Here is a 13588-nt window from a genome sequence, read left to right as displayed (position 1 = left end):
CATCAGGAAATTATTAACAAAATCATGGAAAATTGTACTTCAATTGTTGTTTTCATTAAAAGTATGAATTTGTTGTTTTGGGGAACATGTTTAACTTTGTGTCATGGCACTAACAGGCTAAGGTATCGCCGCCTTAACAGTGCAGACAGGTATCTAAAGTAATTGTTGGGGACACTGCAATGCCCCCAAGTAAGGATGCCAAGAGAATGAGCTCAACCCAAAATTACATGGGTATGAAGCAGCTTGGGCTTGCACAGTCCTCTTTCTCAGCCCTTTTTCCACAGGGGATAGAAACCAATAATTTGATCTGGCTTTCCCAGCATGGCTTACTCCTTTAGCTTAATTTATGATAAACATAAATCATCTTAAGGGTCAGTTAACTTCTAGTTCAAGAACTCACACCACTGATTTAGCTTCCTTTAAAGTGGGATTCTGGTTTTTCTCAAGTTGGTCAGTTGATTCAGGATGGAATTTGACAGAGGGTAAAAGGTGGCTTTCAGGGAGTGAAACATAAAAATCAAGTATAAATAAAAACATTTATATATAATAGAGATACACACACACCTTGTTAATTAACAATGGTTACCTCTACAGAGGTATGTGGGATGGTAGAGAAAGGAAGATCTGAAAAGGAACTTTTCATTTTTTTACTCTACATTAAAGGTACAAATAAAACGAAAGTTTAAATTTTTGGTAGCATGAAGCCCTGTGTGACGTTAACTGCTTGAAGGTGAATAAAGACTTGTCTTAGTTTAACCTGTGTTTTTTCCCCTATCAACTATACTGTCCCTTTTTTTCTCCTTCTTCCCACAAATAAAAACCTACTCTGTTAGACTTAACTTCCAAATTTTATATATTAATCAGTCAACAGTAGCCCAAAAGTCATGTATTTCAAATGAATTGTAAGCAAATGCCTTTTTAATTTCCTGATTCACACACTTATGGAGACTCTGATTCTAACTAAGCACTGGTTTACCTGAAAATTTTACAATGCTAATGAAGACCATCAAATTGACCAGGTTATCTTTTGGGAGGTTTCATGGACAGTCATAGGTTATTCAAAAAGGTAAAAACGCCCAAAGAGATGATGGAGAAAATAAAATGAAAGTCTGTAATACTGCCTAAGAGCTTCTAGGTGTGTTGGTTAGAAAAAAAAGCGAGTTGCAAAACATATGCATAGTTAAGAACAATTCATGTAAAAACTTAAAACCCAAAATGCAATGCCTTCTACAGATAAAAATGTATATAAATGCATAGCAAAAAGGTAATTGAAGAGTATATATCAGAGACCAAGAGTTACCATTTGGGAGGGGGGTCCCCAAAGGACATTTTTACAGTATCTTTATTTTTTATTCCTTTTCCTGGAATATATTTTTAATTAGATAATACAAAATGAGGAACTTTACAGTTCTAGGAAGTAGTACATATGATGGCTTCCCTAAAATAGCGTGCTACTGAATATAGCTTAGCAAATATCACTATTGTCTATTTTTCAACATTATCAAACTTTATTCCTGCTATCCCTAGGCTTTCTCTCATTGCTCTACAAAAATTCAAATTTGAGGAAATCTTATCAGCTTTTTCTTGAGTATTTAATAATGAAGAGATGACATAGCTGCCAGGAAGTATCAAAATAAAGGTAAGAACTGATACAGTAGGAATAAAGTTCATTTAAGTAGGCAGGCCAATCTTTTGGCTTTACTGCGATGCATTTGAAAATACATGCAGGCTTCTGAAGAGGGCAAGATGCTTTCTTACTGGGTGTAAGATGGAACAGTAACTTGTGATGCTCATTTGTCTACCACAGAAAAAATGTTGCAGTAGAAAACTTAACACTCAATAATAGTACACTGGGCTTCTCAGAAAAGAGATAATATATAAATCCCAGATAGAATAAGTAGTGCTAAAGCTCTATCAAGATATTTAAGTGATATTTGTTTAGAAGTGAAGAATTTTTGCTTGATAATGAAAACTCTTACGAGTATTTATAAATTCTTTTCATGGCATGATTAACACTAAAATATTTACATTTAGGAAAATTTGCTCAGATTGTGATTAATTTGTTTTCTTGAAAAGGGAAAATCCATCAAAGTAAGACATATGTTTAACATGAATTTTAGCCAACAACACTGAATACATTACTGTTTCAGTTGATTAAAAATTTCAGAACAGCAACATATTAGAATCAATGCCTATTATAAAATCAAATAAATGTATATGTTCAATGAATCCTAGCTTTTAATTATTAAAATCTAGGTAATGCATTTTGTAATTTAGAAGAGAATATTTAAGGATTTATTCAGTCTGTATTATCTTTAGACATTATTGTAAGGTTACGACTGGTCACTACTATGTACATGCTTTTGACCCCAACATCTTAAACGGTCTCCAATTAAGTATTCCTTTGCCACACTATACCTATAAAGAACCTATGAAAACTGTAATGGCAAACAAGATAAAAGATAATTTGAAAAGTTAAAGGCATATATCAAACCACTTACAGAGATAAGTAGTAAGTATAAGGGAAAATTGTATTGTCTGAAGATCAATGATCTAGACTCTTGGTAGCAGTTATAATACAGAAAATCACAAATTCTGTACTAAAAGAAATAATTAGCATCACAATTCATTTTTTTAATGTTCCAAATGTCTGACACAATGCATAGCTTGCCTTATTTAGAAACTACGTGATAAAAGTAACATACTTTTCAAAATGATTTTAAAAATTGTCAGGTTGCAGTTTCCTATCTACCTAATTTCCATTCTACTCTTCACTATCCGTTCCCTAGTTCCCAAATTTTGTCTTTTCTTACTAAGACTATAAAAATGAATATTCTTTTTTTACTTTAATGCCTAATTAAAAGTAATCACTAATAAGTAATATATGGCTAATATAAAAAAAAAGATTTTAATTTAGCTCTAACAGCCAGAGATCTAGGGTATTTTCAGGAGACAGCCTTAGAACAAATTCAACACACTCTATCCAATAACATTACTTTTTTTCTTTTCAGATTACCCCAAAATTGTTGTGATACACCTTTTTAAAAATAATAATCTTCTTCTGTAATCACACAGCAAAACAAGGAGCAGGATAGCCACTAGCATTACAGAAAAGATTGTATACTTTTAACATAATATTCAGGTATTTTTAATGGCTATCTTAAGCCAATTTTTAATTAAATATACTAAGTTTATATACACCTACTATTTGAAAAATGTATTGATTCTATCTACCTATTAGTTTTAATACATAACATGGTACCTTGTGTCTTCTTCCTAACAGCACAATTACAAGGACAGGAACATAAAAGATATATTAGATATGGAGAAAATATCAGAAGAATTTCCTCATCCTTGGTCTAGCATCTCTTTATCTTTCCTTTGGATACATAGTACAATTGATTCATCTTTCATCACCCTTTCACCTTATTCCTACCTAAAGACCTCCTGGGCTTCACAGCAAGGACAGGTATACTATATTACCGATTGTTGCTACTGATTTAAATTACAGGATAAAAAATTCAATAAAATGCTTGAGGTTAAGAAAGATACACAGAAACCAAGGGAAGAGGAAAAAACAACAAGACAGTGGGTGTAGCCCACCAATAATTATCTGGCAACTCCAGAATAGAGGTTCCTATCTGTCCTTTATAATGTCCAAACGGAGAATACAGCTCTCCAATTATTACACTTTATGACTTTATTTTTTGGAATAAAGTTCAATTTCATCTCTATTTCAGAAAACCTATTTCACTCCAATGAAAAAGAGCTTATTTCCCATTTGCAACAGTAGAAATGGCAAGGCTTTCTTTACTACCTCTGAAAGGCGGCCAAAAAGTTTTCTTCTATCGTCCTCATGATCCCCGACCCTCCCCCAACTCCCTGCGTAAACACTTACATCCCAGGAAGCCAGAAACTACACAGAGTGCAGTCACCCCGTAAAAGAACACAATTTTAGCTTATCTCCCTGACTCTTCCCACCCCACTATCCCCGAACACACACACACACACACAGAGGTCAGTGTGTTTAGTTTGGCAAGGACAATCATTAAAATGGTAAACTAAGGGCTCACAGAACCCTTAACACTAGGTTAAAATTCTAACATCAAAACATTAAGGTGGCAATTCATTCAATTTTTAACCCATTTGGGAAAGTTTAAGCTTTTAACTTAAAATATGGTAGTACTTCTTTAGTAACTATAACCTCTTTATATCCTCGTAATTGCTCATGCTAACAACTTTATTGCATACTATTGCTTCTTATAAGAAGTAAATCCAGGGACCATTCCATTTTATCTTAGACATACATTTACTAGTTTTCCAAGCATGACAGAAATGGAAAAATATATATATTAAAACAAGAACAATTTATGTTAATTTCTACAATTTGTGTTTCTTCTGTGAGCTGTGCCTGATTTTATTAAAATTAACAAATTTAAGTTCAGTCCTATGCCTAAGGGGAAAAAAATCTAATGAGACTAATTTACAAAGTATACAAGAATATAATTTTATAATAAATCTTTCCAGTGTTCATTGCAACTGCATTAAATGAAATGTTTCCCTTCACAGAAACTCCGAACAGCTGTTACAAAATTAAACTTAACTTTCTCTGTTCATCTCTGGCAAGCATTGAACGAATACAACTTGCTCACAAAGGATCTGAAAGTGCTGCCTCAGAAGCATAAACTATCACTAACATGCTGCGTGAATGAGTCATGGTTTCTATCTGGGACCTCTCCCTCTCTTCTCACACCAGTGAACCCATCTCCTATAAAGCCTAAGAGAAAACTAAAGCCATTGAAGAAGTGAAACTCAGCATGCTCCACTCAAATTCTACTAAGATAACCATTCTAAAGCAAAATTGGCCAAGTCATCTCTTTTATAATGAAAACAACAAAACAAAAAGACAAAAAAACAACCCAAACCAAAAGGCAAATGCTGCTGTTCAATCATCAGATGGCCTTACAGAGGCAAAAACGTGACATCAATAATTCAAGTAAAGTATATGTGAAAATTTAAGCACGCCACTTTGAAATTAAGAAAAAAGTGAAGGGAGCTATGATCTTTATATATCAGAGTCAAAAAGCTTAGGCATTATCATCAAATGTTAATCACTTTACAGTCATCAATGAGACTACTGTATATATATTTTTGCACCTTGCGCTTGTAAAAGCAGATAAAATATTTAATATGTAATTTACAATGTATTTTACCAGCTCAGCATACAGGATGTATATAGATTATACCAAAGTAGTAGACAGTTAGGGGCTTGTGCAAACCCTGCAAAAATAGAACTTCAGGTATCTGCTAATTAAAAAAAAAAAGAAACAAAAACAGTTTGCTGTTTAGAAGTGATACAATTCAAACTACCACAAAATACAAAGGGCTGCAAAATGTATACCATTCCAACAACATATATAAGTTATTAAATAAAGATTTGATTTAAAAGAATATAAATGAAGCCTTTAAGTAGGTCTTTTCTACATGCATATTAATCCTTATTAAAGAAAAAATATGTAAAAAGGCCATTGGTAATTGCTTTGTTAACATTTGTAGAAAATGCCAATTCTCTGGTCACAAACTCCACTAAGTTTAGCACTTAAGGTCTCTGCAGTGTTATAAACGTAATTTAAAATACTGTTAATTCTATAATTCCATTGGTAAAATAATGTGACTTGGAATATGGCAGTCTTCATGTTGAGGGCAATGATCCACAGTTTGTTTTAATTTCTTAGGTGTAAACAGTTATCCAGAAGAACAGCACCCTCCACCACCGCTCTGGACTTGAGGTTCATCATCAATAATCTGTACACCTCGCCTTGCAGTTCCTGGTTGACTGGAGCCATTGCCTTTTGCCCTCTCATCCACTTGTGCTGTTTCTATCATCCCTAAGAGAGGAAGAAAGCAGAAATTACTTAGGACTACAATCTTTGAATTTTCTCTTTCTGTAATTTCAGTATACCACTACTGACAGCCATTTCTGACTAAAACCAACAAGGAAACTAAATATAATAAACATGTTGTCATCTCGCTAAATAGCTTTTCCTGTAAGTTTAAAAAAGTAATAGCAAGTTCATTTGTCCAGATGTATAATGGTGACAATGACATCAACAGAGAAAAGTTCCTGCCTGGAACAAATGACTGTATACAAGTATAACCCTTAAAATTTTCCAAATATACTTAGAAATTTGTCAAAGTTAAGTCCAAATTGTTCCAATTACAAGTGATATTTAGGGCACAAAATTTATTTTTCAAGTAGTAATGCATATTTGAAAGAATAAAAGACTTGAACATGAGGAACAATAAAGCTGGAAAACTCACACTATCTAATTTAAAGATACAGTACAGAGTTACTCTAATGAAGACAGATGTTGGTGAAAGGAGAAATAGAGAGATGAATGTACCAGAGTCCAGATATAAACTTCACATATGTGGTCACTTGATTTTTGCTGTATGTGCCAAGATTAGTCAATGAAGGATAATCTTCTTAAGAGACAGGATTGGAACTAGACATTTACATGTAAAAAATAAACCGCAATTTATACTTCTTACCATATGCAAAAATTAACAAAAAATGAATTATGGACTTAAATGTAAAACAATTTCCAGAAGATAACGTAGGAGGAAATCTCTATAGGAGAAAATTTGTGTCACTTTGAGTTAGGCAAAGATTTCTCATATAAGACACAGAAAACACTAATCTTAAGAAAAACTAATAAATTAGACCTCATTAAAATTTAGAACTTCTGCCCTGGCTGGTGTGGCTCAGTTAGTTGGAGTGCTGTCCCATAAACCAGAGGGTTGCAGGTTCAATTCTCATTCAGAGCACATGCCTAGGCTGTGGGTTCATTCCCCAGTCAGGGCGCATATGAGAGGCAATCAATCGATGTTTTCCTCTCACATCGACGTTTCTCTCCCTTTCTGTCTCCCTCCCTTCCCTGCTCTCTAAAGATCAATGAGTATGCCCTCAGGTGAGGATAAAAATACATACATACATACATATATACATAAAATAAGAACTTCTTTGAGAGACAGTTAAGAAAAATGAAAATATAAGACATAAACAAGACACAGACTGGGAGTAAGTAATTGCAAAATACATATCTGAAAAGGTGAGAAAAGAAAAGAAGGAACCCTCAAAACAGAACCAGGTTCTTAAACTTGGGTCTAGAGCCTGCTCTTGAACAATGGTTTCCAAACTGAGGTTGTGAGACAATCACCTGAGATGAAATTAGCAAACATTACAAATTCTAACTTCTACTTAGTTTACCTCAACCTTTAAAATTTTCTATTTTTATGCTCTTTATAATGTACACCATATTAGTATTTATATGTTCTGTATTTTTATTTTTTGTTATTCTGTTACAGTTGTCTCAATGTTTCCCTCTTTGCCTTCCTCCCCCCAGCTCACCCGGAGCTCCCAGTCAATCCCCACAGTACTGTCCATGTTCATGAGTCATTCATACATGATCTTTGACTAGTCCCTTCCCTTTCTTTCCACCATTTGTTCTTTATTTTTAAATAAACATACAGGGCATATCCAAATTTTTAAATAAAGGTATGTGATTTAAACATTATTAAGCCAAATCTAGAGCCTTGGTACTCAAAGTATGAGGGAGGACCAGCATCATCAGCACTTGGGTCAGAAATGTGAAGCTCAGGCCCACACCACAGCCATTTTAACAAGATCCCAAAGTGATCAGCACATACAGGAATGCTTCTCAAATTTTACTGTGCATTGGAATCATACAGTTAAGACAGATTCTGGGCACCACCTCCTGAGATTTTTGATTCAGTAGGTTTGGGGTAGGGTCTCAAGTGACGCTGATGCTGCTGATTAAGGGATCTCATTTTGAAAATTACTACTCTAGAAGAATTATGAATGATTTCAGGTTTTCATAGAACTGAAGTTTACTCCAAAGTTGTGTACATGTACATTTTTCTTGAGAGAAAAACCAGTTTCATCAAATTCTCAAAAGTCTGATGTCCATAAATTTAAGAAATATAATTAGACAAAATCATTTCAATCCATTATTCCATAGATTTGGATTTTCCAAAGAATGGTATGTATTTTACTGGTGATATGAGAAATGACTTTCAGGTTGTATATAAGCAAGCATTTTCCTTTCTTTCTTTAAACAACTTTTTAATACAGAAAACTTCAAACATATATATAAAAGAAAAAATAGCACAATGACAATCTGTATGTTCATCAGGCAATTTCATCCATACCTGGCAAGCATCATTACCATTATTATGAATCAAACCCCATACGCATAAAATTAATCAAATATCTGTAGAAGGTAAAAACTCTTTTCTTAAAGTGTAACACCATACAACTTTACAATAATATCTTTTTTAAATTTACTTTTTTACTGAGGTAACATTATATAAATTTTAGGCATATAATATTATAGTTCGGTATCTATATACTCTATTCTGTGCTCACCACCAAAAGCCTAATTTCCATCACTTACTATATATTTGATCCCCTTTATCCATTTTGCCCTCCCACAGTCCCAACAATAGCTGAATATCAGCAAATATCCAGTGAATGTTCATACAGTCCCAACTGTTTCACAAATGTTCTTTTTCACTACTTTGTCATACCAGGATTCAAATAAGGTCCATCCATTGTATGTTACATCTCTCAAATCTGTTTTAATCTATATATTCCCCCTCCATTTTTACTGTTAATAGTTATGCATTTTAGTATGCATGTAGTACATACCACATGCTTAAGATTTCATAGCCATTCATTACTGATTGAAATAGGGCTAAAGTAGGTATTTATAAGTAGATATTTACAAGAACTGAGTTAAAGAAAACACATTAAGTAAATAATAGTAGGGGCAGATGTGATGGATCATTAATGGAGAATGTAAAACATCACTTTAGAAATATTACCAGTATTTTTAAAAGAGCCATTTCCAAACATGCTAAAACTGAATATACCTACTTTTACAAAGGTCAAGAAAGAGTTCTTCAATTCCTTTGTTCTGCTTGGCTGATGTATGATAATGTTTTGCTCCCACAGATTCTGCATACCTTAAAAAACAAAAAAATCAGTGATCGATATAAAAAATTTTTTCATGTTTTTGTCATAACTGCTATTTGAATTTTTCACTGTAGCAAATTTAGTGATTTATTACTAATTAACCCGTATTTAATAAAATTAAGATTATACAGCCATTTAACACCTCTATACATTGAACCAAATTTTAAATGAGCACAAGTTAACAAGACTTAAAATTTTTAGAAGTTAATTTGGAACCCAAATTATTTTAAAAGGTTTTGTGACACATTGACTATTTGATCATGATAGTTTTCTTTTGCATCACTTTATATTTTTTACTAAAATCAAAAAGAGAAGTGAAAGTGGATTATTTTTAAATATTGCCAAAAGTCTAGAAATTACCGATGTTAACATGCTTCACTGAATTCAACAGCTCAATCTATATTAAGACATTTGAGTAACACCTAAATGGTAAGGCACACTGTGCTAAGAGAAAGACTTCTACTGTGGAGTTACTGTTGAGGAGGGGAATCATTGGGAGGGTGACAGGGATAACACTTACAATTCTGCTTCTTGAATGGAAACATGTCTCTCCTTTTCCAAGTCTATTTTATTACCTAATTTGAAAAAGTAAATGCCAATCTTTAATATCAATTCATTTTTATAACAGAATTAGGCCAATTCTAAATATACAATTGCCACTTTAATAACCTGGAAAAAATACATAAATACCCATCAGACTTCTAAATGTCCTAAAATTATAAAGGTAACCCCTATGATATGAGGCTTGATCATGACTATCAAAGTGAATGCCTCAACCTCCCCCAAATAATGCACAGCATTCCGAAGGGGCAGCCAGTCAGAGAAAATAACTTTTCCAAAGAGATGGGCACTATTCCTTGATTTAAGATATAACAGAGACTAAAATTCAGTAGGAAACCTAGGGATAAACCTATATTCCTTAGCCAAGTATAAATGGTCCCTGATCAATTTAGAGCCAGTCAACAATTAAGCAAAGGTACCTTACTGTTCTCAAAAAATATATTAGGTTAACCTCTTGGATCTTAAAGAGTATTTTGGTTTCCTGGGAGAGAACTTAATATATGCACATTATGACTGAGAAGTTATTATGCTAAATGAAGCAAGTTAAACAGAGAAAGACATATACCATATGATTTCACTTATATGTGGAATCTAAAACAAAAAATAAACAAACAAAATATAAACAACTGCACAGATACAGAGAAAAGAAATCAATGATGGCCAGATGGGTGTGGAGTTGGGAGGATGGATGAAAAAGTGGAAGAGATTAAGATGTACAAATTGCCAGTTATAAAAACCATCACAGAAGTGTAAAGTACAGCATAGGAATTACAGTCAATAATCTTATTTATAGTAACTATGTATGATGTCAGATGGTTATTGAGGTGATCACTTCAGAAGTTCTATAAATGCCTAATCATTATATTGTACAGCTGAAACAAATGTATTTTATGTCAATGGTAACTGAAAATTAAAAAAATTAAAATATATATGCACATCATGCATATTTAAAATTACTGAAAATAAAGGTAGCCCTCCTTAAACAAGGGAAACAAACTAAGAAACAAAAGGGAAGAAAGTGCAAAATGCAGATTCCCTATTAAGTACAGGACAGATGTTAAGGTGATTTAGCTGGACACACCAAGTGCTAAAGGCAATGGAAATAACAGACACGAATGGGGAAAAATACCCTAACGAAGGACACTTCAAACAAGTATTTTAATTTTTTCTATTATGACTTGGGGAGGAATGGGGAGGGGAAGGAAATCTATAAACAGTCATTTTTCCTGGAACCTCAGAGAATCTAGAAGACAATTTCAGCTAGAGCACTGAAGTAAGCACCTAACGAAAAATACAATCCTTAAAACTGAGAAATATAAGCTCTGAGGTCCTATCTATGAAAGACTACAAATAATATGAGCACCTAACTGTGAGTACTGCAATTAACTACTTGACTCCGCAGGCTAAGGATGATGAGAGGCAGGGAAGTAGACTACACTAAAGCTCAGGAGATAGCAACAAATTAATAAACTCTTCCCTCTTTGAACAGTTATCTGTCTACCTCAGCAAGAAGATACATATTAGTTCTGATTTCCTACATTAAACTTTGTAATAAAAAATTTAATTTGTTAAATATTACAACCAATAATATGTGACAGTCACTAAGGAAAGTTGTTTTATGCATGCTATGAAGAATGCAAAAAGCACCACCTAGTGTCCAGTGGCTCCAACAAATAAAGGCACAGTATTCTGCTTCTTAGAAAAGATTAAGAATAATAGAATAAAAAAGATGAGGACAGAGAGAGTAGACAATAAAATAAAAAAGATGAGGACAGGGAGCGTAGACAATAACCTTACCGTCCCAAATGACAAATAAATCCAGTTTATCAAAATATATTTTAATAACCTAATTATTTAATTTTATTTTTCCAGCAACATATCCTTTTTTAAGTTGTTGTTCTATTACAGTTGTCCCAATTTTTCCCCCAGGTGGCTCTCCACTGCCCCACAGTTATTATTTTAAACAAGATTTTAAAATCCCTCTATGAAGTATTTCTTTGAACAGTGTCCATAATTGGATTGATTGATTGACTGATTAAGCACAGGCTAAGTCACAGAAAATGCCTGTTAGTGACAGACATATTTCTAAAGCTCAAAACCTTTTTAGTTCCTATATTCTTTTAAAAGCAAGACAGTTAAAGGATTAAGGTTTTAAGACTCATATCTGGTTTAACACTATGATGCAGCTAACATAGAAAACTTTCTAAGAGGCTTAAAATGCCTGAAAACAAGGATAACCACCAAAGTAAGCACCTACTTGAAAGTATAGTACCAGAAAGATTAAGAAAAAATTTGGCTGAAGCGATTGGAAAGGGAGAAACAAAGCCACCCTATTAAGAACAGTAAAAACTTTATTTTCTTTAAAAATACATATTTGAATTAAGAACATGGAAGGGATATACCTATTGCTAAGAGCAGAGGGCTTCTTAATAAAGAGCTAGAACCATGCTTTGCTTAAATTGGATGGTGTCTGGCCTAGTAGTAAAAAACTTTTGTTTCAAAAGCCTTTTAAATCTGAAGAAAACTTGTTTGTAAGTCCAGGCTCATTTCATAACTATAAGATTTTAGGCAAATTATTTAACCTCTCTTAGTCTCACTTTGTACAAATACAGCTAACAAACTTTGCAGGGTTGATGTGAAAATACTGTACCAGGCTTAGCATGTTTAATAAAGAGTAGTTATTAGTATTAGTCATATTTATCACAGTGAATGATCAAATGGAAAATCAATCTTGTTATGAGAAAATTAAAGCCCATAATAGATACTTTCTACTACCACCCTGCTGGCTTCATCCAGCTAACTTAGTTGACACAATGCTCTAGGAAATCTTCCCTTAACCCTCCACCCCTAAATGTAGTTAAGATTTGCTTCTGTGCTATCACAGCACTCTGTAGTACCATCCTTCACAGCACTTATCATAATATATAATAGCTTGTTTTTCTCTCTCCCTATACAGTAAGCTTTAAGACAAAGACATTATCTACTTTGTTTACTTATTCACTACACTATTCCTAAAGTTTGGTACATAGTAAGCAATATGTAGTGTTGATTAAGGATATGGGCTTGAAGTAGCAGACAGACCTGAGTTAAAATCCTAGGTCTGCCTCCAACTAGCCTTGTATTTTGGAAAGTATCAAGCTCTCTAAGCCCATTTCTCCATGTGTAAAATGGAAATGGCAACAATACCTTCCCTACAGTGTTGTCAGGAGGCTTAAATGAAATAATAAATGTGTACTTCTTAGAAAAGTACCTGGCACTCAATAAACAATAACTTATTAATAATAAATATTTGTTTAATAAACATACAAATGTTAAGGGCAGACTAAAAGCAAAAATAGCATCAAATAGAACAACCATGAACAAGAGCGCCAATCAATGGATTAATTAAAACCTAGAGGGAAAAATGTCTACAGTAAAGTATGGGGTTCTCTGTTATTGATTAACACATTAACAGAGGCTTAGATAAGGACCTAGAAGGCTCAGTATCTAATTTACACCTGAAAAGCTAGCAGATTATATGTCAAACAAAAAGATTCAGAGACATAAATTGGAATTCCTACACTTAGGCTTAAATAGCTTAATTATATAAGAACAAGATAGGAAAAGCCTGACAAAAGAGCAATATTTATTAAAAAAGGAATTCAAATATTTGTTATCTATAACTATATAAAAGAGACATTGACTTGACATGGCTGACAAGTGTATACAATCTTGCGCAACATTAGTAGAGGGACAGCATGATGATTTTTTAAAAAGGAGAGCTATGTAAGTATACAGTGGCTTGACAATGTATGGATTCTAGTGTCCACTTCAAGGGTAGGAGACACACTGATACAGTGAAATAAACCTAGGAAAAAATAATCAGATGGTAAGAATATTTGGAAGTTAGGCCAAACAAAAAAAGTTGAAGACCAAAGGTTTGAAAGGCTGTTGTATGTAAAGGGAAAGAAACAAATATTTGTCAAATGC

At 33.3% G+C, this 13588-nt stretch overlaps 1 protein-coding gene across 1 annotated transcript in view; it reads right to left on the bottom strand.

The window, feature by feature from the left end:
* Nucleotides 1-599: 599 nt before the first annotated feature.
* Nucleotides 600-13588, bottom strand: part of RAB21 (RAB21, member RAS oncogene family) — a 35098-nt gene continuing 22109 nt past the window's right edge. Inside the window, exons 5-7 of the mRNA XM_054580117.1 lie at nucleotides 9579-9633; nucleotides 8960-9048; nucleotides 600-5888 (exon numbers count right to left, since the gene is read on the bottom strand). Coding sequence (XP_054436092.1) covers nucleotides 5746-5888; nucleotides 8960-9048; nucleotides 9579-9633 — 287 coding nt within the window. The 3' untranslated portion in view covers nucleotides 600-5745. The remainder of the gene's footprint in view (nucleotides 5889-8959; nucleotides 9049-9578; nucleotides 9634-13588) is intronic.

This window comes from Pteronotus mesoamericanus, unplaced genomic scaffold, assembly GCF_021234165.1.
Source record: "Pteronotus mesoamericanus isolate MK-2021 breed Mesoamerican mustached bat unplaced genomic scaffold, CSHL_Meso_final contig_56, whole genome shotgun sequence".
Taxonomy (NCBI): Eukaryota; Metazoa; Chordata; class Mammalia; order Chiroptera; family Mormoopidae; genus Pteronotus; species Pteronotus mesoamericanus.
This window is presented reverse-complemented; position numbering and strand designations above follow the sequence as displayed.